General features: G+C 39.8%; 1 protein-coding gene across 1 annotated transcript; it reads left to right on the plus strand.

Annotated features, from left to right (window-relative positions):
* Positions 1-8,417: 8,417 nt before the first annotated feature.
* Positions 8,418-14,804, plus strand: LOC116259094 (zeaxanthin epoxidase, chloroplastic). Its single transcript, XM_031636728.2, has 16 exons — positions 8,418-9,167; positions 9,278-9,440; positions 10,464-10,538; positions 10,641-10,741; positions 10,853-10,968; positions 11,673-11,884; positions 12,114-12,205; positions 12,343-12,457; positions 12,535-12,638; positions 12,937-12,982; positions 13,069-13,133; positions 13,241-13,330; positions 13,439-13,493; positions 13,941-14,029; positions 14,101-14,188; positions 14,399-14,804. The coding sequence occupies exons 1-16, from the start codon at positions 8,665-8,667 to the stop codon at positions 14,477-14,479; spliced, it is 1,995 nt and encodes a 664-aa protein (XP_031492588.1). The 5' UTR covers positions 8,418-8,664; the 3' UTR covers positions 14,480-14,804.
* Positions 14,805-22,854: the final 8,050 nt, after the last annotated feature.

Raw genomic sequence — 22,854 nt, forward strand, 5'->3', positions numbered from 1 at the left:
GCGGTTCCCTAACTCAGTCCCTCAACCCTAGTAATGAAACTCAGTCTTCCGCCAATAAGGACCTCCGTATTCACCCTTTCTCATTTAAAACAGCACCAAAGGTTCAGTGTATTGGTGAAGTTTTTATTGTGTCTTAAAAGGGAGAAGTACCTCACTTACAGTCTAGTGGCCCTCAAACAAAGATGCCCATAGGCATCATTCTAGATAAAACTAAGTAAATTTTAAGAAAGAGACATTTAGCTCCGTGTTCGTTTACACCATTGAACAATACAAAGGAAATGTTTTTGTCAAACATGCTTTTAATCTTTAGTTGAACAAGAAGAGTATTTCATCCTGCCGCCTAAAAGTTTCATCCAACCCCTTGTCCCCTTAAGATACAAGGCCGAAAAAAGGCAATGCCCTTTTCTAATATTGGAAGCAAAAAAACTAAGGTAGCATTTGGATGACATATTGAACAAATGATTTTTGCAGAAAACCCGAAGAACATCGTTTTTATGTTTGAGTGGGCAAAGAAAATTGGTTTTGGATGAATGACCTAAAGGGGTAGTTTTTCTTGTGAAAACAAAGAAAAACAATTTTTTTAAAAACTCTATTTTCATGCTACCCAAACAAGTCAAGAAAAGCAATATTGGATGCAAAACAGCATTTTGCCTCTAAAATACCTTTTTAAACATGCATCCAAATACACCCTAAACTTTTTTTTTTCATGAAAAGATAATTTCATGAGAAAAATGAGTATGAAGGTAGTAGAGCTGAAATCAGAATCAGTTAAAAATTAATATTGAGTCAACGCGTAGAAGAATCTAAACAAAGAAAGCTCTCTCTCCCTCATAACGGTCTTTTACTGTTGAATGATTCTGGCATGAATTTAATGTGGCATGAAAGTCTAGGGTCGGCAAAGCCGACGGCTATGGTTCTACCGGAAAACTTGGATGTTAATCGCATGTCAACTTCACACTCCACCTCAGTTGCTGCCCAAAGTGGATCATATAAATGCCGCGTAAATGGTGACAATTACGTCTATCTTTCTATATTCAATTGGCCCAATAAACGCTGCTGCCAACATCTCATAGCGTGGAGCGACTCACCGCTCGCGATGTGAACAGATCAGACACTGATGATCAGCTAAATAAGTTGAGCGTCAGATTGGAACCGACTGGTATCCAGCAGGAAATTAATCAGTTCTGAAAATCAACAAGTCTTTCCTGACAAACGAAAACAACGAAGCTTCTTGATCAGATCTCCGTAGAATTTGTGTGATCACCACCGTTTGACTGGTAGCAGCTAATACTGTTGCACCATGGAAGCTGATCAGTTGCGCCTTGTAATCCAAATTGCAACAGTCTAAAAGAAAAATTCACGATTAGGTTAATAAATTGCTCTTCGTAAGCTACAAGCGAGCAAGTAGATTGAATTTGCAATTAAAAGGAACATCTTAACTCTATCTTACAACTAAAAGAAGTAATCCATCATGCAATTTGTATAATTTGCTTGGTATTCCGAACCAGAGCTATCATATAAGTGATCATAATTCTATGTACTTAAGAATATGCTCATGACTATGTCCTTACTGTTTATATTGAAGAAATTTCTTAACTGCTTCCTTCATAGTGCTATTTCTAGCTAGTTTGCATGATTTCTTGTAGATTAAAAATCAAGCAACATGATACAGGTTTCTAATTGTAGTCTCATATTCATGTAGTTCCCCAGTGGTGTATCAACTTCAATCCGATTCATGCTACTTCTAGTTTCACGTTCATGCATTTCCTTAATGTGGGTATCAACTTAGCTTGGTAAATAATTAGCCATGGATCAGCTTGGGGCTCGGAATAGTAACTTTTCTTTGGAAATGCATTGGAGTGGGTTTACTTTTCCATGAGCTTCAGTTCACTGTAAACTAGAACTTCTTTCAGCTTGTCACAAACATGATAATATATTTGCGGCACTCCCGGAATCTGATGAGCTGCGCTGGCCGGCCAACTTCCGTCCAGCACTCCCTAGATGAGTATCAAACTCTCAAACTAGAGACATGCACCTTCTCGTGACGAGCAGAAAGTGAAACTGGCCATGAACATAAACTAGAAATTTCCAGTTAAAATTAAACCAAGGACGTTTCAATAAGGATCTAACAGGAATCACCATCATGCAGAAGCCAACCAACAATACAAAAATCTGGAATGCAGAATCTGGCAGGGCCACCTCCTCAAGTCTCAAACCGCTCCAAGTCTAATCCAACGCACCGATTATGCAGCTAACTCCACATGTGTAGAAACACTGAAGTGCGAAGAAGGCAATGTTCCTGACACCAAATGTCCCCGTAAAAAACCTAACGAATATTTCTTTATGTTTATAATCATGGGATGCTCTACAGCCTCTTGACGGCTTCTTAAAGATCACCCAAATTGCAATGTATCTGATTAGCATGATCCTTCTTTTTCCTCACATCGCGTTTGCACTTAAGGAGATATTTTGGGCTGGCAAAAAGTTTTCCAAAAAATTTCACTAGCCCTACAGTTGCAAAAGGTTTAAAGCTCAGGGAAAGGATGTTGGCCCTAAATGGGTGAGACAAATATTTCTTTTATCGGGATTGTTAGACTGAAAGGAAAAGAGAAAAAAAAAAGCTCCATGAAACTTTTTCACTCTATCAAACGCCTCATAAAGCTTTTATGACCTGCCTTCAAAGGGCAGAACTAGGCAGCCATGAAAAGTTCTTACAAAGCAATAATGTCGATGGAGGCACATTGATTTTCTGGTCAGGCATGCGCTTGGCTTCCGTCAAAGGCCAAACAAACCACTATGGATTGCAAGCTCGGCTTACGTAGGCTTACGAAATAATACGTTTGAATTTGTATAAAGTTTGGGTCACACTGTGTACTTTGCTGGAAGGAGAATCAATCACATGATGCCACATAGAACGGACTGTTTGCTTTCGGAACAACCACACCACATGACACCCATCATCATCCCCAAATTAATGTTCGGCTTTTTATAACTGGGACGCCCGTTCCGGACGCCTACTTTACGAAGGACGGTAGTGATAGATGATGCCGTGGGTGGAAGTCATTAATCTTAGAAAGAGAAAATGTTTGGTCACATCATGCGATTCTATATTGTGACCAAGTATTTGGTATATTCGAGACAAATCCATTTTACATTTTCTGTCATTGTTTTTAGCTGCACGGCTGAAGGTTGAGTCCCTCACTCAATCCATTAATGCTTTCCATGCTTCTACATGCTTCTCTCACCGTGATTCAAGTTTCAAAATTATTTAAAATCTAAAAAAAAAAAAAAACTTTTTGACAACTTATGAGGCAGATCAACTTGCTTGTTCGAACGCTAGCACAGGGCCCGGTGTTCGGTGTTTCAAGGAAAAATATTTGTTATTTTGAAAAAAGGTAATGGAGATATTTTCATAATTGTATGAAAATAAGTTTTATTTCTCACAACATATAACTTTCTTCGCTTGTGGGGTCGGCAACTTTATAAACCTGAAAATTATGTTCTTTCAATACATTGAAATCAAGCTTTAGTCAGCGCTTTCCGAATAAGATAAAAAAAACATGAAGCCCATGGCCAGAGGGCAATCCCTTAAGTGGAAAATTCTCTTTTCTCAGAGACATGGACAAGCGTACACGATGTTATGGCCAATTCGAGACGTGCACGTCTCTTGTTTCGAGTGATTGAATTGGCTAAGAAGGTTGATCACTTCCTTCACCAAATAAAACGCGGGCTGGTTGATCATCTCCTTCATTCGTCCATTTTTTTAGTTCAGAATCATAATATAAGAATCAGAGATCCGAACAATTAGTCTTGGACGCAAAATTATGTATTATGTTTTGATAAAAGAGAATAAAAGAGATTGGTCACTTCAAGAGGTGTAGTATAGCTAATCGAGCAATTGGCATATAGAAAACACATGATTGGTTTGATTTTCATGGATGCTATTCTTTCAGACCGTAAATGATGAGATTGCGACACTCAGTTTACAGGTGTATACTATCCAACCCAGGTTTTGACGCCATCCAGAACCAACGGGGATGGTGGTGGGGTTGAAGACTTCAGTTTTTCTTTTATATAAATGATGGGTTGTTAACCTCGTTTGTTAAGATCATTAAGTCCGTTTTCTATTTTGGATCCTCGTGGGAAATGTTGAAGTTGGGTTTTTAGTAAGTCTGGGAAATAGAATTGTGCTGATATTTGGTTCTTAGTAAGTATTTTATGTCATTTCCCGCCGAGCACCATGATCGAATGTACATATTTGTCTTAAAGAATACTAGACCTCGAACCTCTGCAGTCTGTCTCGTGGATCCCAAAAAAATAGGGTGCACGTTCAAACCATAAGACCATTTTAGAACAGATCTAAGTTCCAACCACTGAAAATCAGATTTGGATCTCGATCGCCTGTGTTATGGCTTGATGACAACGTAATTTCACACTCGATCCCTTTGATGGATTGAGTTCTGCATTTGCATTTGCATTTGATCAACTGTACATTTTTTTATTTAAAAAATAGCTATTCCCTACCTGACCTTAAAATTTGGTTGTAAAGATACTATCTTCAGATCCGAGGTGGATTTGAGATCCAAGGTTTTAAGATCTACGGCGCCTCTAATCTTAGAGTTTGACAGGTGAAAAGAGCATCTAAATCTCTGTCTCTCTTTTGAAAGCTTCCCCCGACCAGTCGAGGGTTTCAATCTGCTCTCCTTCTCTATCTCTACTAGCAAGGAGCAAGCGAAGGAGCGGTCATCCATGTGGGCTGCCATGGTGTTCCTCATAGTTTATGGCATGTGTTAAGAGACAATCCCCACATGTTAAAGGCGTTCTTGCCATGATCGTGGGGACGGTAGACACCACCTCTGCGTAGTTATAACCATGCCTATTGCTTCTTCACTGCAGAGAACTCTCATGCCCTTTGCATCTCCATGTTGACACACAAATTGAACAAAGAGAAGACTTTTAAGGGAAGATTTGAGTTTCCTCCAGCTATCTTCTTGCTTTTTGAGGAACAGCTTTGAGCGAAACTGATAAGAACTCACAATAGCATCATGGATAAGAGGGCTTTAATGGCCGATGCTTCTATTGGGTAACCACAAGATTGAACAAAAGGGGTCAGGAAGCTGTGCAGACCCCATCGAATTGAACTAATGCTTTACAAGCACTAGCACTAAAATTGAACAAGGAGATCCTCAACCTTCCTCCAAGAATAGCACCAACAATGCCTCCCTCCTCACTTCTCTCTCTCTCTCTCTCTCTTTGCCGATGAAGGGTTTCAACCGACAACTGTTCATCATGGGCAGAAGGCCTTCACACAGCTCTGATATCCAAGAAAGAAATCCGACTCCTCCCTCCTCCGATTTGAAATCTGCGGATTTCAGGCGTTTCACAGATCTTAAATCTGTGGATCTCATATTTCTTGTTTGACAGAACCTCAGATTTCAAAAGGGATACACGGTAAGATTTCAGATCAATCTGGGGCTATCAAACGCCGCGAAAGGGGAGCCATTTGCCAGATCTAAATCACTGGGGATTTCAGATCCCGAAGATTTGAGGCTGAACCCTATTCCTATCCAACTTGAAACCTGAGGTTTTGGCCATATACTCAAACCCTCTTTGTGTTGCATGGTAGTAAAAAACGGGGTTTGTTCATTTTGTAAGTCCAACATAAAAGGAATTTTGGATCAACTTCGATCATCGAACACACCCTAATGTTGCCCTTACTGACTTATATGACGTCCTTTTACACCAGAAAGTTAACGCAGAAGAACATTAATATTTGCAATAGAAATGTTCAAGGATGACAGCGGCAATGCCCTTTGAAATAGAAGGAAAAAATTCATACCGGCTGACAAATTGGTTCTGTTTCGACGATCGATAACAAATTGAACCAATGTTGCTAAGATAGGCCCTTTGGACCAAACCTGGTTTTCAAAAAGAAAATTAGGATATCTGTCTAAATTATCGGACCAAATTCAAATATCTTTTTGAAGAATATAAATTTAGGACCAAGAAACGTTTGACAAGAAAAAAATAATTAACTTCAAAAGTTTCGGAAAGATTTTTTAATCAGTTTTTGGCTGCAACGGTACGATTTAGTTAGAAAACCGAGGACTAAGGACACCACGAAATTAACTATGATCTAGGGAGAAATGAATGCAACAAGCTCAGTATAGATGGCTCTCTCTCTCTCTCTCTCTCTCTCTCTCTCATGCACACAGAGGCTTCAAAGATGATTGTGGTCATCCTTTTCCGGATTTAAAGTCTCCAGTGGCGTGACTACATGGGTTGCTGCATACACCAACTCCTTAATATTCAAAAGCTTACATCTAAAAGCGAAGATCACATTTGGTTTGGGTTCTATGCTTTGATGCAGTACCATGAATCTCTGCAATACTTGTACGAAGCAAGACCGCATAATGTGGATCTAGTATAACATTGAGAAACATAAACAAAGAAGAATAATGCAACAGAATCTTTTAACGTGGTTCAGACTTTAGTCTTACATCCATGAGTTGATACGCACACTCAACACTCCCCTTTGTCAATCATTTTTTAAGGCTGATTTCGGTGCTTTTTATGATGTCTTCACTATGTTTCAAGTTGCATATTGGTGCCCATCATTTTTAGAACATATAAAGTTTGATATAGATTGAAACAGAGATTAACGGCTGCTTATCAGCTCACTCCCATGCAAACTTCAATGTGAGCCGGCGGCAAATTAATTGGAATCTTGGCAGTACGTTATGGTGGCCCATTCTACGGTCTCCTATTTCTTGAACAATGTTATCAATGTCCCTATGAGATTCATTACTTCATTCAAAAGATCTAACTTGTACTTAAAGATGTTACGTGAGACTGTTCTCTACCTGTGGTGACGTGATTTCTCGTTACCAGAATAACGAGTATCCATTTCTCTCATAACATAGTGGCAAGTCTATAGTCCTTTTTAAGGGAAAAAAAAGTTTGAGATCAAATATCTGGGCTTGCCCATTGAGAGCGAGAGAGAGAGAGAGAGAGAGAGGAGGAAGTTGGTGAAAATGAAAGCTTGTCACTTGGTTTAGGGACTGCTGGTGTACACACGGATCAATTCTTTGATGACTGTCAGATAAAAGAAGGACAAAAAGAAAAAGCATTACTTGGATTGCAATATCTAAAGTATAACCATAGATCGTAGCTGCAAATCTTGGTGATAATAACGTGATCAATAACTATAATGCGGTAGGTAAGCATCACCGAAAGTTTTCCACTACTAAATAAAAAGAAAACCAAATGCTTACCACATGCTGCAAAGAAAAATGAAAATCAACCAGGCGGGTTGTTATATATATATATATATATATATAGACCAAGGAGAAGGAGGGCCTTCGTCGTCGACCAGAAAGAAGAAAAATCCACGCCTCCTCTTCCATAGCGGCCACCAACACCAAACTCACCACAAATTGAACGCGGGGAAAATATCCCCACCTCCACCTTCGCCACATCCACGATAAACAATTCTGACATATTAAAAGGAATTTAGTTCGTCGGTCCACGTTCTATACAAAATTCCGTTATGGGCCTTCCTTTCTTGAGTTTTTCAGCATAGGCTTGATCGTGGACAGAATGTTTGGTGTATGAAGACTCCTAGTTAAATTATAAAACGATGTCCGTGTCCTAACTTGTATGAATATAGTTTTGTTCTCCGATATTGCCCCTTTTTAAGTTTGAAATTGCATTTTTCGCTTTTATAAAAAAAACAACGACAACAAATATTAGGTTTTTTAATTTACTAAAACACGAGTACTTCCTTACTTGTATCTCGTTGAATCGACAGCGTAAAGAACCTTGCTTTCACGAAGGTCAAACGCTGTTTCTCAAACTACTGTCGCAAAAATCAGTGAGAATCAAATAGCTCCGATGATTGATTGATTGAAAGGGAGTTGCCATGGTATATATATATATATATTAAGACGTGACATGTGCCACACAATGTTTTCGTTATTATTTTTATGCACTTATTCCGATAAATGTATTAACATCTTTTGTCAGTTCACAGCCTCACTGAATCAGTAGTGTGAGATAGGTTTCGAATATCAGTTTAGCACTTACGGTAACCCTTTCTCTTGCTCTGAAAAGGTCGACCATCGTTTGGTAGTTCTCAACAAAAGGGAGGCCACATCTAAAATTGTCGAGAATTTGAGGCTCGATTGGAATCGTACCCACAAGACAAGCACAAGCACAAGCACCTAAGAGAGCCCACAGTTTGGGGAGTGGATGGCGGTCTTCTTTGTTGCCACATGTCCAGCATGCAAATATCATGGCGACTGGCATTCTCAGCCTCATCTCTCTGTCTTCTTCTCCATCGGTGGCACCAAACACGTGGCTCTTCCATATCCTCTGCGATTTTGTGGAAGCTCCAAAACCAATGAAACAGGACCACGTAGTCCACTTAAGCACCGAAAGCCATCCTGCCTCTCCGCTGCTTTCCCAGTTCCCTTGCCAGACGGCGAGCTAGGGAGAGAGTGAGGTCGGGAGAGAGAACCAGCAAATCTTTGAGCGTGAATTATGATTGTGTTGACTTTCATTTGATTCCTTGGTTCTGGTTTTGCGTTAGTTTTTTGTCGAACCAATCTGGGACTAGTCTTTCTCCTGCTTGGTTTTTGAGTCTCCATCTGGAAGGTGTCTCTCATGGCAGCACAGTCTCTGTATCTCGCCCCTCTTCTTCCTTCTGTGCCGCCCTCTGACTCTTTCTCTGCCAGAAGCCAATTGTTCTTCACCAACAAGCCCGGAAAGTCGGACCGTCTCGCCGGGAGGCGGAAATGTGTGCATGCTTCCTCTTCTTCTTTGTCTTCTGCTCCGGTTGTAGATCGTCCGCCACTTGAATCAGCTCGAGATGGGCATCGCGCTAACCAGACCCTTCCAAAGCTCCGGGTCCTCGTTGCTGGCGGTGGCATCGGCGGCCTCGTCTTCGCTCTCGCCGCTAAACGAAAGGGATTCGATGTCGTAGTGTTCGAGCGGGACTTGAGCGCGGTGAGGGGGGAGGGCAAGTATAGAGGGCCGATCCAGATACAGAGCAATGCCCTAGCGGCACTGGAGGCCATCGATCCCGACGTGGCCGACGAGATCATGAGGGAAGCGTGCGTTACGGGTGACCGGATCAATGGCTTGGTTGATGGGATCTCCGGCGAGTGGTACTAAAGCCTGCTGCCTTCTTTTTTGCTCCACCTTCGCGAGTCCTTTTATTGTGTTGTTCGGCCAGTATAAAAGCTGTGAGTATGTTACGTGGGTTCTTGTTCCTCAGGTACATCAAGTTCGATACCTTCACTCCGGCGGCAGAGCGCGGGCTTCCGGTAACACGGGTCATAAGCAGAATGACTCTGCAGGAGATCCTGGCTCGCGCAGTGGGCGATGACTTAATCATGAACGCGAGTAACGTTGTTGATTTTGTGGATGATGGGAAGAAGGTAGGATTCTCGACGTTTCTTGGTCCTGGTGCTTATCTGCATTCAGTTTGTCATCTCTAACCTGCAACTAAGAAAGTATATCATGGATGGACCTTGTTGGGCTCTTCTTGCATTTTAAGAGTAAAAGCCACATATTTAGTACCTGTGGAGTTCTGGGTGCTTGTCTTTCTATTTGAGGATGGTGTTTCTGTGTAGTTTTTCGAATCAACGTAGATAGTAGATGGGCTAATTAAGTGTTCCATTCGCTTAATGTTGAATGTTCAGATGGAACTTTGACATAAATTAAACGGATATTTTCTGGTTGGGATTGAAATGATGCATTCGACCGTTGCTTTTAAATATTAACCGCATTTTGTCGTTATTATAATAAAATTTTAAGTTCAACGTTATTAAGGGAATATTGTCGGTATTCTAATTCTGGGATTTGTTAGTCAATATGTAAGCAAGTTGGTAAAATGATCAGTCGATTTCAGAGGTCTATTAATTCTTGGGCTTGAATAGAAAATTTGCTTACGTGGTCTCAGGTCTCATCTCGTTAGTTGCTTGCATCTTTGGTCGGTGAAAGTGGATGCGGATTCCATTAAATTGGCATCCTTGCGGTTACGTGTTGCTGTATCTCGCATGACTTACAGAACGAAGTGTTGCCTCTTTTAAATGCCTTTCATATTTTCTGCAGAACATATTCAAGTCCAAAACGTTAGTCCTTGTTCTGGCTTAGTAACAGGATTTGTCCTATCATCCAACTACCTAGTACTGGTGGATAGTTAGACTAATTTATATGTCCAGCTTCTGTGGATTTCGGTTTAGTTATGCAAACTGCTGTTCATATGACCATTTCATTTTATAGGACGAGTAGAATGAAACTATATGCTTCAGACTTGAAGCAACTATTCAAGTCATAGTAAATTGATTGAGAAACCATATATTCCAGTCGGCAAACCTTCCTACTTTAATCCACAGTGGATTTTCTCTTTCTCTCTGCCCTTGATTTAGTTGATTCATTTTCTTTGTGGAAAAAATTAGGTGGCAGTAATACTGGAGAATGGTGATCGTTATGAAGGGGATCTTTTAGTTGGCGCTGATGGTATCTGGTCTCAGGTAGTCGAGATTACATGCATTTTCTGATGTTTATGGTTGTTTGAACTGATGGAGAATGATTGGCTTTCCATAACATAGTAATAACATTACAGTTGGGAATAGGTGCGTAAGATCTTGTTTGGACACCAAGATGCTATGTACTCTGGCTACACGTGCTATACTGGCATTGCAGATTTTGTGCCTCCTGATATTGAGTCTGTGGGGTGAGTTCCTTGAACTTGAAGTATTGGTATGGCAAGTCAGTTCTTCTATCTCAGAAAGTAACGGGATAAAATAGATTCTCTCTGATATATTGACCACTTTTTCTCCTGCAGATACCGTGTATTTTTGGGTCACAAACAGTATTTTGTTTCCTCAGATGTGGGTGCTGGAAAGATGCAATGGTATGCATTTCACAAGGAACCAGCTGGTGGCACTGACACTTCCAATGGTAAAGTTTATTCCTTCTTTTCTTATATCTATGCTTGGCAGAATTAGAGCTATTTCACATACTTACTCTTAGGTTTCCTTACATTTCCTCCAGTTCAAGCATAACATTGTTATGGACCAAAGCATGTTGAACAGGAAATTGTAGGATCACGTCATATAATGGCCTAGAATTGTTGTTTTGTTCGAGAAAAATAAGTATGATCACTAGTATATACATCTTTTTGTAGTTCTTTAAGAGAATATTATGTTTCTGCTTCTGATGATTTATGTTGTGTAAACAAGTCAATATTTTTTTAAAGGAGCATTAATAGAGTGATCTGGCAGTAAGGAATGCTTGTTATCGTTCTAGTGAACAGATATTCTGTATTTTAAACGGTACACACTGTCAAAGTTAAAGAGCTTGCAACAGAGGAGGAGCCAGAATTTATGGTTCAGTAGCTATAGTTCAAAAATTTTAGTCCCCTGAAGGGGCACCATATATAAAAAAGTAAATGGTTAAGTGGCATTAGCATATAAAGTATGCAAACAGATAGGGTGAACTAATATGTAAATAAGCAGTTTCCTGGGATTGTCACAAAAGGCAAATGTGTCTCACACTGTTCAACTTTCGTAATCATGGTTGTTCAACTAATATTACCAAAATGTCTTCTTATTCAGTTATCATTTATTTCATTCTCATGAAGGTGAATGCATTTGTTTTGGCAGGTAAGAAAAAGAGGCTGCTAGAGATTTTTGGGAATTGGTGTGACAAAGTTGTGGACTTGATCCTTGCAACAGATGAGGAGGAGATACTCCGCCGTGACATATATGATAGGGTTCCAGTTCTTAATTGGAGTAAGGGTCGTGTGGCTTTGCTTGGTGATTCTATTCATGCTATGCAGCCAAATCTGGGTCAGGGAGGATGCATGGCTATTGAGGTATAATTCATGTATATGTGTTTTCTTCTGAACCAGTACTTCTCTCTCATAATGTTTGTCTATGAAAAAATTTGGAGTATCCTTCACATCCTTTCCTGAGTCTTCCTGTGTAAGTTTTAGGTGCTTATAATTGATGGTTTTCTGATCACATTGTTTTACTCTATCTTGTACAATCTCCTATGAAAATTTGCCATATGATATCTTACATGACTTTTTTGAACTTTTATAGGATAGTTTTCAACTTGCATTAGAACTTGAGAAGGCTCTTAAGCAAAGCTGTGAAACCAACCAGCCAGTTGACATTGCTTCTTCCTTAAAAAGGTAAGATCTTCCACCTGTAAAAAGTGTAGATTCACTTACTATCGCAAGTTTTTTCTGTTTATGTTTACATGAGTTGTAGTTAGTGCAGCACGATGCATTAGTCTGAACGTGGCTTCTTGATGCATGACCACTGCTAGGTATGAGGAAGCAAGAAGGGTCCGTGTTGCTATTATATATGGGATGGCACGTATGGCTGCAAATATGGCAACTACTTACAAGCCATACCTGGGAGTGGGGCTTGGACCATTATCAGTAAGAACATGTGTGATATTAGCCAGCATTATTTGTGAAATCTAATTACATACCTGAACTCTTTTTCTTTTTTCAAGTTTTTAACCAACCTGAGAATACCACATCCTGGAAGAGTGGGTGGGAGAGTTTTCATCAAGCTTGCAATGCCATTCATGCTGAGCTGGGTCTTGGGCGGTTATAGGTGAGACAAATCTTCTAAATTTTGAAATTTGGCCATGCAACAGGGAAATGGATTCAAGGTGCATATATCGTTGTTATGCTTTTATAGATTGCCTTATTAACATGGCTATGGAATGAAGCCTGCATTTGCTAAGATTGGTGAAGGCATAACTTTGTACATGAACAGGTTACTTTAATGTAAAGTAGAAGATTTTTTGAAATCTTATCAGAACATGTGTTGCATATCTTGAATTAGAACAATTATTTTTTTGTTCTTTTTCTCGGGACACTTGGTTGATGGACAGTTAACTGCTTTGCAGCCCAAAGCTACAAGGGAGGTCACTAAGTTGCAGAATCTCCGACAAAGTACTTTGGCACCTCTAATCTTTTGAATTATGATTAATGCATGACATTATTTCATAATGTCCTAATCTTTCTTTAACATGACATAGGCAAGTGAACATTTGAGGAAGTGGTTTGAAGATGATGACGCTTTAGAACGTGCCCTTAATGGAGAGTATGATTTCCATTTATGCGGTTTTATTGTGGAGTTACATTTGATTTAGAATCATTTAAAGCCTCTTTATTTTGGTAAAGTTGATGTCATTATACTTGATTACGCAGATGGTACCTTTTACCTTGCGGCGAAGGGGCTAACATGTCTCCACAACCTATTCGCCTAAGCAGGGATGAGCATAAACCTTGCATCGTTGGGTATGTCTAGTTGAATCATAAGCACAGAAGTTAAAGTTGCCTGGATGATATTTTACTTAAAATTGTGTGTAATTTGTAGCTCAGATATTTAGATTCATTCGATTTCAGGAATACTTCACATTCTGACCAATCTGTTGCTTCAGTAACAATATGTGCTCCACAGGTCAGTGTTCTCTTCTATTGTTTCCCAATAACTGAAGTTTAGTACACATAAAATTGAAGTATGTTTGTAATATTAACTGTTTTTGGTAGTAGGCCTTGATTTTTCCTTGAAGAAAAAGGCTGTTCAACCAATAAATTGGAGACTACTTCAAACAATAACATCATTTCACGTTAAAAGTTTTTGGCTGCAATGGTATGATTTACTTTAGGAAACTGAAGACTAAGAACACTAATTTGTCTGTTAGCCAAAATGCTTTTCTCATGCATATGGGGAGCATGAGGATGCCTATCTACGGATATTGAATTCCCTTTTCTATGATATATAAAAATAGTACTTGTGAAAAGTTAAATAATTACTCGCCAAGTTCTTCAATGATTGCTACTACTTAACATAGAACGTGATTGGTTAAATAATTTTCTTCTTCTTTTTCTTCTTTTGTTTTTTCAGGTCTCTGAAATGCATGCACGCATCACATTCAAAGAGAATGCCTTCTACCTGACTGATTTGAGGAGTCAGCATGGTACATGGATCATTGAGTAAGTAACTGGTAACAAAATCAAAGTTTGGTTATCCCCGTCATTACTCATGTATATCCTTTCCCTTTCAGCGTTGAGGGGAAACGTTATCGGGTGCCGCCAAATTCTCCTGTTCGTGTCCGTCCATCTGATAGCATACAATTTGGTTCTGATAGGAAGGTACTGAAATATCTTGGCATCTTCATCTTTTATTTGTCAACTCCATGGCAGTTTCTAACTAGTCCGAGCCTATGAAAACTGATGACTGGATTCTTCTAATCAGATGCTGTAGAATGTTCTCCTTCATTGCATCTATAGAGGGCTATATTTACTGCGGTCTCCCATTTAATTAGTGCAACCATCTTTTAAAACTAGTATCCAACTATGCAGGCGCTCTTCCGTGTGAAAGTATGGAGGGGCTCGCAGGTGGAGAGGAAAACGGAGGACCAGTTGTTACTGAGCACAGTATGAGAATCTCTCTGAAAGAAAGAGAAGCTGGTTTATTAAACTGTAAGAAAGACCCCCTAGTTCAAGCTTCAAAGCATTCTATATTCATGCCTTGCCGTACATAGTAAAGGAAAACTTGAGCATGGAGGAAACGGAAGAATTTTTCTGCAAATGATTCTTAAGCCCCATAATTGGAAAACGTTGGTTAGAAGGATGCTTGTTTTGCTTCCCTACAACCTGTGGGAGTCTGTAATGTTTGTACAGTATTCCAGGCAATTGTGAGCCTTAAAGAGCTCATTGTGTCACCACAAGCTAAGTTACAGAAATTTCAAAGCATACATTTTAATTCTTTTCTTTTGCTCCTTCATGTACAATTAGCTCGGCTGTTTAGGAAATTCCATTAGACTTCAAAAGCAGTGCACGTTTAAAGATGTTTAGTGGGTTCCTCTCGCCTGTCTAGGTCCATTGGATCAAGGCTTTCAGGTTGGAGGGCGTTGAGAATTCAATACTCAAGGTGCTTGTCCGTCGATGTGACAATGAGGCAATGAGATGATGTTCTTAGTATAGACATTTTACAGGATGGTTAGACATATGCCAAGAATTCAACTCCAGCTTTCCAATGGTCTACCCAAAACTTAGAAGAAAATAAAATCCCACAACCTTTGAAGACTAATCACTTGGCTTTGGTTGTCGGCAGTACATCCAAAGGCGGATCATTCAAGTGAATATATTGTTTAAGAATGTCAACCGAATATATTGTTAGAAGTGTTCTCTATCTAAGGATATTGATATTTAGGATTTCCATTTGAATAGCCAGTTTATTCTGATAAGAAACTGTCTATAAGTACTGAGCGCATACGTTGAACAGTTCACTAACCTGTATTGCGTACTGATATTTTCTTTTCAAGTTGAATTTACCCTGATTGAACTCCATCAGGTTGAGGAGGTTGCTCAAGCCCGTCTCACCTAAAATATGATTTTGTAAGTTTACTTATTTACTAGGAAAGTCGAGCACCATCCAATTGGGTGTGTCATGGTAATCCTTTTACTTTTGCTCTGGTGTCGTTCTTCCATGTGTTTCATTCTAAAAGAGGTGTTACTTCCCCTACTTTTCTAGCAAAAGGGTGACATTTTCGTATGAGAAGAAAACATCTTTCCTACAATGTCCGTGAAATCATTTTCCCACACGACGTGTTCACTTTCACAGAAAGTTGGGTTCTTGGATGCAATAACACAAGTGAAAAAGGCAATACAAGAAAATGGATCTGAACTGGGCATTAATTGGATTTTGATGCAAAATCGTAAACCCAATGGCTTGGGGTAGAGGCGGTAGGCTCGATTTTGAATGTCAGAGGTGTCAACTTCCGATGCATTCACATATGTGCAAGTTGAAACACAACCCAAACTCTGGAAATCAGGATGATAAGAGATTGATTAGGAGCTTCAACACTCTGCCAGACAGTGGGTTTCTCACGCTCACCTGGAAATATGATTGGGGACAGTTCAATTTAGTTTTCTTTATCAGATCCGATTAATCTGAACATCCCATTAGGATTCATAATGAAGAGGATTTAATCACTAAAAACTGATTGTATATGCCTTCGAATTTAGGCTTGTTAAATTTATCCAGCTGAGTATGAAGCTCGTTTTACAAGCCTGAATGAAAGGAATTCAAAGTTCCTGGCAAAATCAAAGGGGGTTTTCATGGAAGCTTGGATTGCTGAATCGTAGAAAAGGGATGGGTATATATTATCTAAATCCACAAACCATCGTAATATATTTTTTTAACCTAGCTTTGATGCCAATGGCTAAAAATATCTTCCACTTTATACAATTATCTGTCAAATAGAAAGTTATTTTATGTATCATAATTGCCGAAAGTTGGGAAGTATCATAATTGCCGAACCCAGTGCTTACATTCCATCCGCATTGTTCACAAAATTTTGCGTCTTCGCTTTAGTATGTACAGCAAACACTTGGGCATCACAGCCCTGATTAGGATCTTGAAAACAAATGAAATTTCTGAGTACATGAACTTAGCTATGCGCCGCCAGGCTTCAAGAGTGCATAAGAAATACTCAAAAAATCATGAAAGTGCATGCTGACAGACATGAGAAAGAGAAAGAGAAAGAGAGATGATATAACATTTAATCAGGAAAGGTATGGCCGATCGACGATAGTTTGGCCATGGTGAGACAGAAATTAAGCAGAGAGTGTGCATAATGTGAAGTTTACAACAGAGAACTAGAAAAAACCCGTAGTCCACAGTCCCCGCAACAACACTTAGTAGCTATGAAAAAGACGCCAGACAAGATGAGTCTAGCTAGCTGTTGTTAAAAATGGTGCCTTCATCCTTCTCTGTATATCACCTCGCTTCTTGTTGTCCACACAATCCATCATGTAGTAAACGACCAGACCGTCCACATGGAACACCAGTTCTGTTCCTTCTGATTTGCCCTGCTCCTCTAATCGGATCTCTCATGCAGAGGCTTCACTAACCGATGGAACATTTCATGCGATTTAAAAGAAAAAATTGTTGTATGGTTTCTTCTGCATTCATACACAGCACACACCTACCAGCCAACTGCTGCCAACAAAAAATTAATGGGTCATGGATGCATGCACTTTCTGAACATGGCCAGAACTGCAGGATTCCAAGGAACCAGTCAACACCAGACGTGCAGATCCCAGACATTGATAGAGTCCCATCAGAAATGTGTGTGTGTGTGTGAGAGAGAGAGAGAGAGACTGTGGACTGGCATAGAGTTGGGTCATGGTTGGACTGCTTTTGGTGACTTGAGCTGGGCAGAGTATAAGGATCACCTGCCAATGATCAACTTGCATTTGGCCGTGTGTTTGTTGGGCCCTGCAAATGACTGATTATCAAATACGTTATGCAAAGTAACATCCTTCATTTCCAATTATTGATATAAAACAAGACCTGCAGTGGGGAACCAAGGGCTACCCTTTGTCATCTTTCTGTCTTATGGTTCAAATCCATGAATGCAAATGAAGGATTAACCATGTGATATGATAGATGTATATGTCCTTGTCGCTAAATTGAGGCGGAGGAGATGGGGACATCAAGCGCCTTACCAAACCAGCTAATTGGAGGTTTTTCACTTGGATTATCTTAGATTCCTAAGCTCAGGTGTACAGCTAAACTATCTACAGAAAATGAGAACTGAATTTATCAATTTTTCTACAGCAGAATCCTAATTCTATCACACCCTTACAGATGATATGCCAATGCAGCTTAATTTTTCCAACTGAATTATGAAGTCAATCATTTGGATTCAATGGTAAACCGATGACTCTGTTTGGATTCGGTCAATGAAAATGACAAAAGAAAATCATAGGCCCTGGTAAGATGGCAAAACCCATGAAGATTGGGCTTGGGGGAACATGGCGCGTCGTCTTCCTCAGCGACCATCAATTTCTGGGGCCCCCCTCTCGCACATGCACAAGTGCAACTGACGGCCCACAAGAAAGAAAGGATATTGGTAAGTATTTTTGTGAGTTATTGGGCACACAGAAACAAAGGAGGAGCGTGCATGAGAATCAGAAAACAAAAATGGTGGGATGGAAAAGTGGGGTTGCAGTCACCATCCACTCTGGCTCCCCCATTCTTGTAATAAGAAGGGATGGCCGACACACAGCTGGTGACTGCAGCCCTCTGCTGGGGAAGATTAAGAAAGCTTCCCTGCATTATATGAAGAGTATATAATATGACTGTGGCTTCCCTGTATCACACGAAGAGTGTATGACTGCTGCTCAGTGGAGCTGTACTTCGATTGTCCTACGACCAAGGGACTCTTTCCCTCTCTATCTGACCAGTGCATTATGAGCAGTGTATTTGTGGGCTAGAAAAATAGGTTACAGTCTGGCTCCCCCATTCTTGTAATAAAAAGGGATGCCCGACACACAGCTGGTGACTGCAGCTCTCTGATGGGGAAGAAGAAAGCTTCCCTGTATTATGTGAAGGGTGTGTTACTGTGGCTTCCCTGTATCATACGAGGAGTATATGACTGCGGCTCTGTGGAGCTATACTTTTGTTGTCCACAACCGAGGGACTCTCTCTCTCTGTCACCCCATGTGTGTGTGTGTGTTGTGGGGCTAGGAAGTGGGTTGCAGTCGCTGCACAGTCTGGTTCCCCATTCTTGTAATAAGTGATGCCCGACGCATCTAGACGGAGACTGCAACCCCCTGCTGTGCTGGGAAGAAATCTTACTGTCGCTTCCCCAAATTAAATGAAAGAGTATATGACTGTGGCATAATGGAGCTCAGCTGTACTTTTATTGTCCCACAACCAAGTATCCCTCTCTCCCTCTGTCTCTGCCATTGTGTATTATCAGCATAGATACATACATATATATATATATATATATATATATATATATATATATATATATATATATATATGAATTAAGTGAATATGCGAATGATCAATCAACTTGATTTAAGGTCTAATCTGTGTCACATGTAATGCTATTCCTTTAAATGAAAGTATATCTACTTTTTAGAAAAGTAATTTTGTATGTAACATGTTTTGAGCCATTAGTCGAGTTGATTGTATGGTTACCAATCAATTTTTGTAATCTTCAAATTTACCTGGTTTACATTTTTAATGTACGTAATGCTTTTGTTGTCTTGGCATCACTTTGTTAGGTGCACCGTAACACTTTCTCCATCTCTTGTCTAATTCATTTATATTTTTCTTAAAAGATCTATCGTCAACTGGATTGAAATTAGGGTCTTTTTTTCCTTTTTTTGTCATTCCCCCTACATGTCTGCTTCCTGGGATAGTGTTTGGAGGTCGTGACTTATTTCTGCTTGGTGGCGCACTTGAGAGGAGCGCAACAACAAGGTCTTCAGGAGCACCTCTTCGCCAGATTATGTGGCTCGTCTTGTGCAGGGGGTATCTAGTTTGTCATTCGGTTAAGGTGTCGTTGTCCATCTGCGGCTGGGTGACTGTGTCGCTTTGTCTTTCCTCTCTTGCCTCACCTCTCTTCTTTTTCTATGCATTGTATTGTATATTTCATCTTTGTTTTTGTATTTAGGGGACCTTTTGTCCCCAAATTTTATTATATATTTTCATTTTATCGGTTTTTTCTCTCTCTCTCTCTCTCTCTCTCTCTCTCTCTCTCTCTCTCTCTCTAGATGAAATTGCATCTCTTCAACAAATATAGAAAATACATGTGGGTACCCCAAGGGGACGCTCGATGGGCTGACCCTCTCCCCTGTTGTGGCCTGGCAGGCCAAGGGGATGCTGTGCCATATATATATGGATTGGCTGCACATCCCTCCCCTCCAACATTGTGATTAAGGGTGTCCAACGAGTCGAGCCACAATTTGACCTCGCCCACTTCAACTGGACAAAAGCTTGACTCATTGGAAAAATGAGTCGAGATTGAGATACCAAATGAAGTCATTTAAGAAACCATGACGAACCTGAGTTAAGGAAACGCGGTTAAGCTTGTAGAAATAGAATATATAAAAGTCATGTGATATTATCTCAATGGTTACCTTGTCGGATTAGATTAGGTTGGTGGTTCAAACCTCATCATATCCAGCGGCAGAGCCAAAAAGTTTTGATTGAAGAGCATTAACTGAGATCTTGTTTAGGAGGATGAGTGGTTACAAAGCACCGACTTAGATTGGTGTGGACACCATATGTAGCTGGAGCTAGTTAAACATGGGTCTAGGTTAGTCCATAATATATGATTCCAGGGGTGGGCGTGGGCAGCGGCCTTCAAACCTAGCTCCGGTATTGAGCATATCCATTCAATTTTAAAGTAAACTTTTCAGATTTCTGCCAGTTAGAGATTTCAGGTGAGCGGAGCTCAAACGCAGCCTCTAGGCACTCGAGCCGAGTTCAAATTGACCCAGCTCCGCTCGTGTTGCGAGCATTCTTACTAGCAGGGGCATAGAAGGGGCAGTCGGCACATGTGTTAGCCGAACACTAAGCCCCGGCATCACGTTTTAGATCATTTTGGCCTAGATTACAATACTTTTGGGCATGCATATGATCAGTTTTCGGGGAAAAAAAAAGTTCGAAAGCTGCATTTGAAATCAAAATTCCAAAAATAAGAGGGTAGATATAAATATCTAATTTCCATGTCATATGGACCTATGGTTGCTAAATTTTGCATATGAAATTGTTCGCGTTAGCATATTGCTAAAATAAGTTTCCAATGCAGACAAGTGCTCACACATTATGTCATTGTCGAGGCCTTCTGGCTTTTTTTGACTTGAAAATTATGTGTTTGTGTTTGGTTTTGTAATTTCGAGGGGTGCTTAAAATCATGCAAGAAGTTGCACATATCTATTCAGGGGTGCTTAAAATCATGCAAGAAGTTGCACATATCTATTCATGATAACAAAAGTTATTCTCTTTTGGTTGAAGAAATCTTTTGTCCTTAAATTTTGTTATACATTCTCATTTTATCAGCTCTTATTATCGAAGAAACATTGCCCAAGCGCCCAAGTGTTTGGGCACCTCAATGACAAAAGAAAAAGTAAGAACTCCTAAACAAAATTGAAAAAGAAAAACCAAAAACATTTTAAATGGATGCAAAACATAACCCCCCACATGGTCACCCAGTGATTGTGAAGGGCCGAATAGGGAAGTATGTGTTCGACTCTAAATACCCACTTAGGGGCAGAGGGAGGGGGATGGCCACCTAGGCCATGGTTCCACTACAACCAATTGAAAAAAAAAATTACATTGAAAAAATTAAAAAATTACATTGATTCAAATTCAATTTAACTCTACCTGGATTCAGAAGTTGAACTATTCGGTCCGTCCCTAAAAAAAGTCATGGATCCGCCCCGGTACCCACTCAACCCTTTTCAAGTGTTGATTCTTGGCGAATGGATGACAATATTGAAATCAACTTGTTGAGAGATGTTACTTGAAGGTTAAAAATATTGAAAATCTGTTACAAAAAACATGGCAAAGATTTCAACCCAAAAACAGCGAAAGTTTTATAACTATATAAAAACTTGTTTTGTCTCTTGAAAAGCCCTCAAAATGGAGCAATTGGGCAGGCAGAAAGTGGCACGCGTGCGCGTAGTATTTAATAAATGGCACCACCTTGGCCGGGCCGTGGTCGCTGGTCCTTGCTCCTCGAGTCACTTGGTCGGAGCTGTTGAAGGCAAATCAAAGGAATAGTCACTATCCTTCCAGCGGCGCTGGTAGTCGAGTGCTGCCAACAAGTCTTGGGAGTGCCAGTAGGGTTATGAAAGAGAGAAGAAATCCGATTGCGCCTTCGTCCCCATCAGCTGGCAAAAATTCAAGTGGACTTCAATTGACAGTTACTGTTACCGAAAGGTTCTAGGCTACTTTATCAGCAAGGTCACTTCAAAAACGAACTTTTTAAACTGACATCAAAATCAACCCTCTCTCTCTCTCTCTCTCTCTCTCTCTCTCTCTCTCTCTCTCTCTCTCTCTCTCTCTATATATATATATATATATATATATATATATATATATATATATATATATATATATATATATATATATATATATATATATATATATATTGTGTGAGTGATTATGTAAGAAAGTCTTACAGAAAAGGAAAAAAGATTAATGAAAAGCCATTCATCCATATATCCGCATTATTGTCGACCAAAGCAAATGCAGTAAGTCGTCTACTAAGAGGTGTAGAATAAGAAAGGCAGCATCAAAATCATTCAGCTGATGCAAGTGGATATGGATTGCTCAAAGATTCTCACCATTTAATTATGGACTGGAGTAAGTTTGAATCATGAGAAGCTCTTTAATATATATAAAAAAAATTCCTGCGAATTCATGGAAAATAACAAAATATAAACTGCATAATCTGAAAGTGGAGAAGAAGTAAATCAAGCATGACATTGCATTGAAACAATAAAAAAAGAAATACATGTAAATTAAATACTCGAAGACATCATTCAACTACTACGATTCTTGAAAAAATCAGGTCTCTTTGCGCTCGCTTTCTCACACCTATAAATTTATTTAATCTCTTTCTTGCACCTATCTTTCTTTTTCCCTTTTTAAGATTGGTATATCAAGAAAAGAAGATACCGAAATAATCAGTTCCAGATCCAACTAACGTTCCATTATTTTAACTTAAAAAAAAAAAAAACCTTACCGATTTAGACATTTTTTGGACAATGATTTGATCAGTCACTTTTAACACAAGTAACGTGACTCCAAACCAGTGGTGGGTTTAAGGCGTATTCTAAAAGCCTTAAAGCTTGATCCACATATTAGTGTCTCTCAACCAAAAATTTTTGGCTCGGCCGCACTCAGAACCCTACGAAGATCAGATTCTCGTGGGGACGGTGGCGAGGTTTGACAGCGAGCGGCATTGAAATGGAGGACCAGCTAGTGAAAGCGCAGCTTGCCT

Source organism: Nymphaea colorata, chromosome 8 (genome assembly GCF_008831285.2).
Source record: "Nymphaea colorata isolate Beijing-Zhang1983 chromosome 8, ASM883128v2, whole genome shotgun sequence".
NCBI classification, from domain to species: domain Eukaryota; kingdom Viridiplantae; phylum Streptophyta; class Magnoliopsida; order Nymphaeales; family Nymphaeaceae; genus Nymphaea; species Nymphaea colorata.

What these genes read in the sequence shown, in the direction of transcription:
- LOC116259094 (XM_031636728.2), top strand. Translation starts at nt 8,665, where the DNA reads ATGGCAGCACAGTCTCTGTATCTCGCCCCTCTTCTTCCTTCTGTGCCG. An exon ending in CTGATGGTATCTGGTCTCAG is followed by an intron (nt 10,539 to 10,640) that starts GTAGTCGAGATT and finishes AGTTGGGAATAG; the next exon opens with GTGCGTAAGATCTTGTTTGG. An exon ending in GTTGCAGAATCTCCGACAAA is followed by an intron (nt 12,983 to 13,068) that starts GTACTTTGGCAC and finishes AACATGACATAG; the next exon opens with GCAAGTGAACATTTGAGGAA.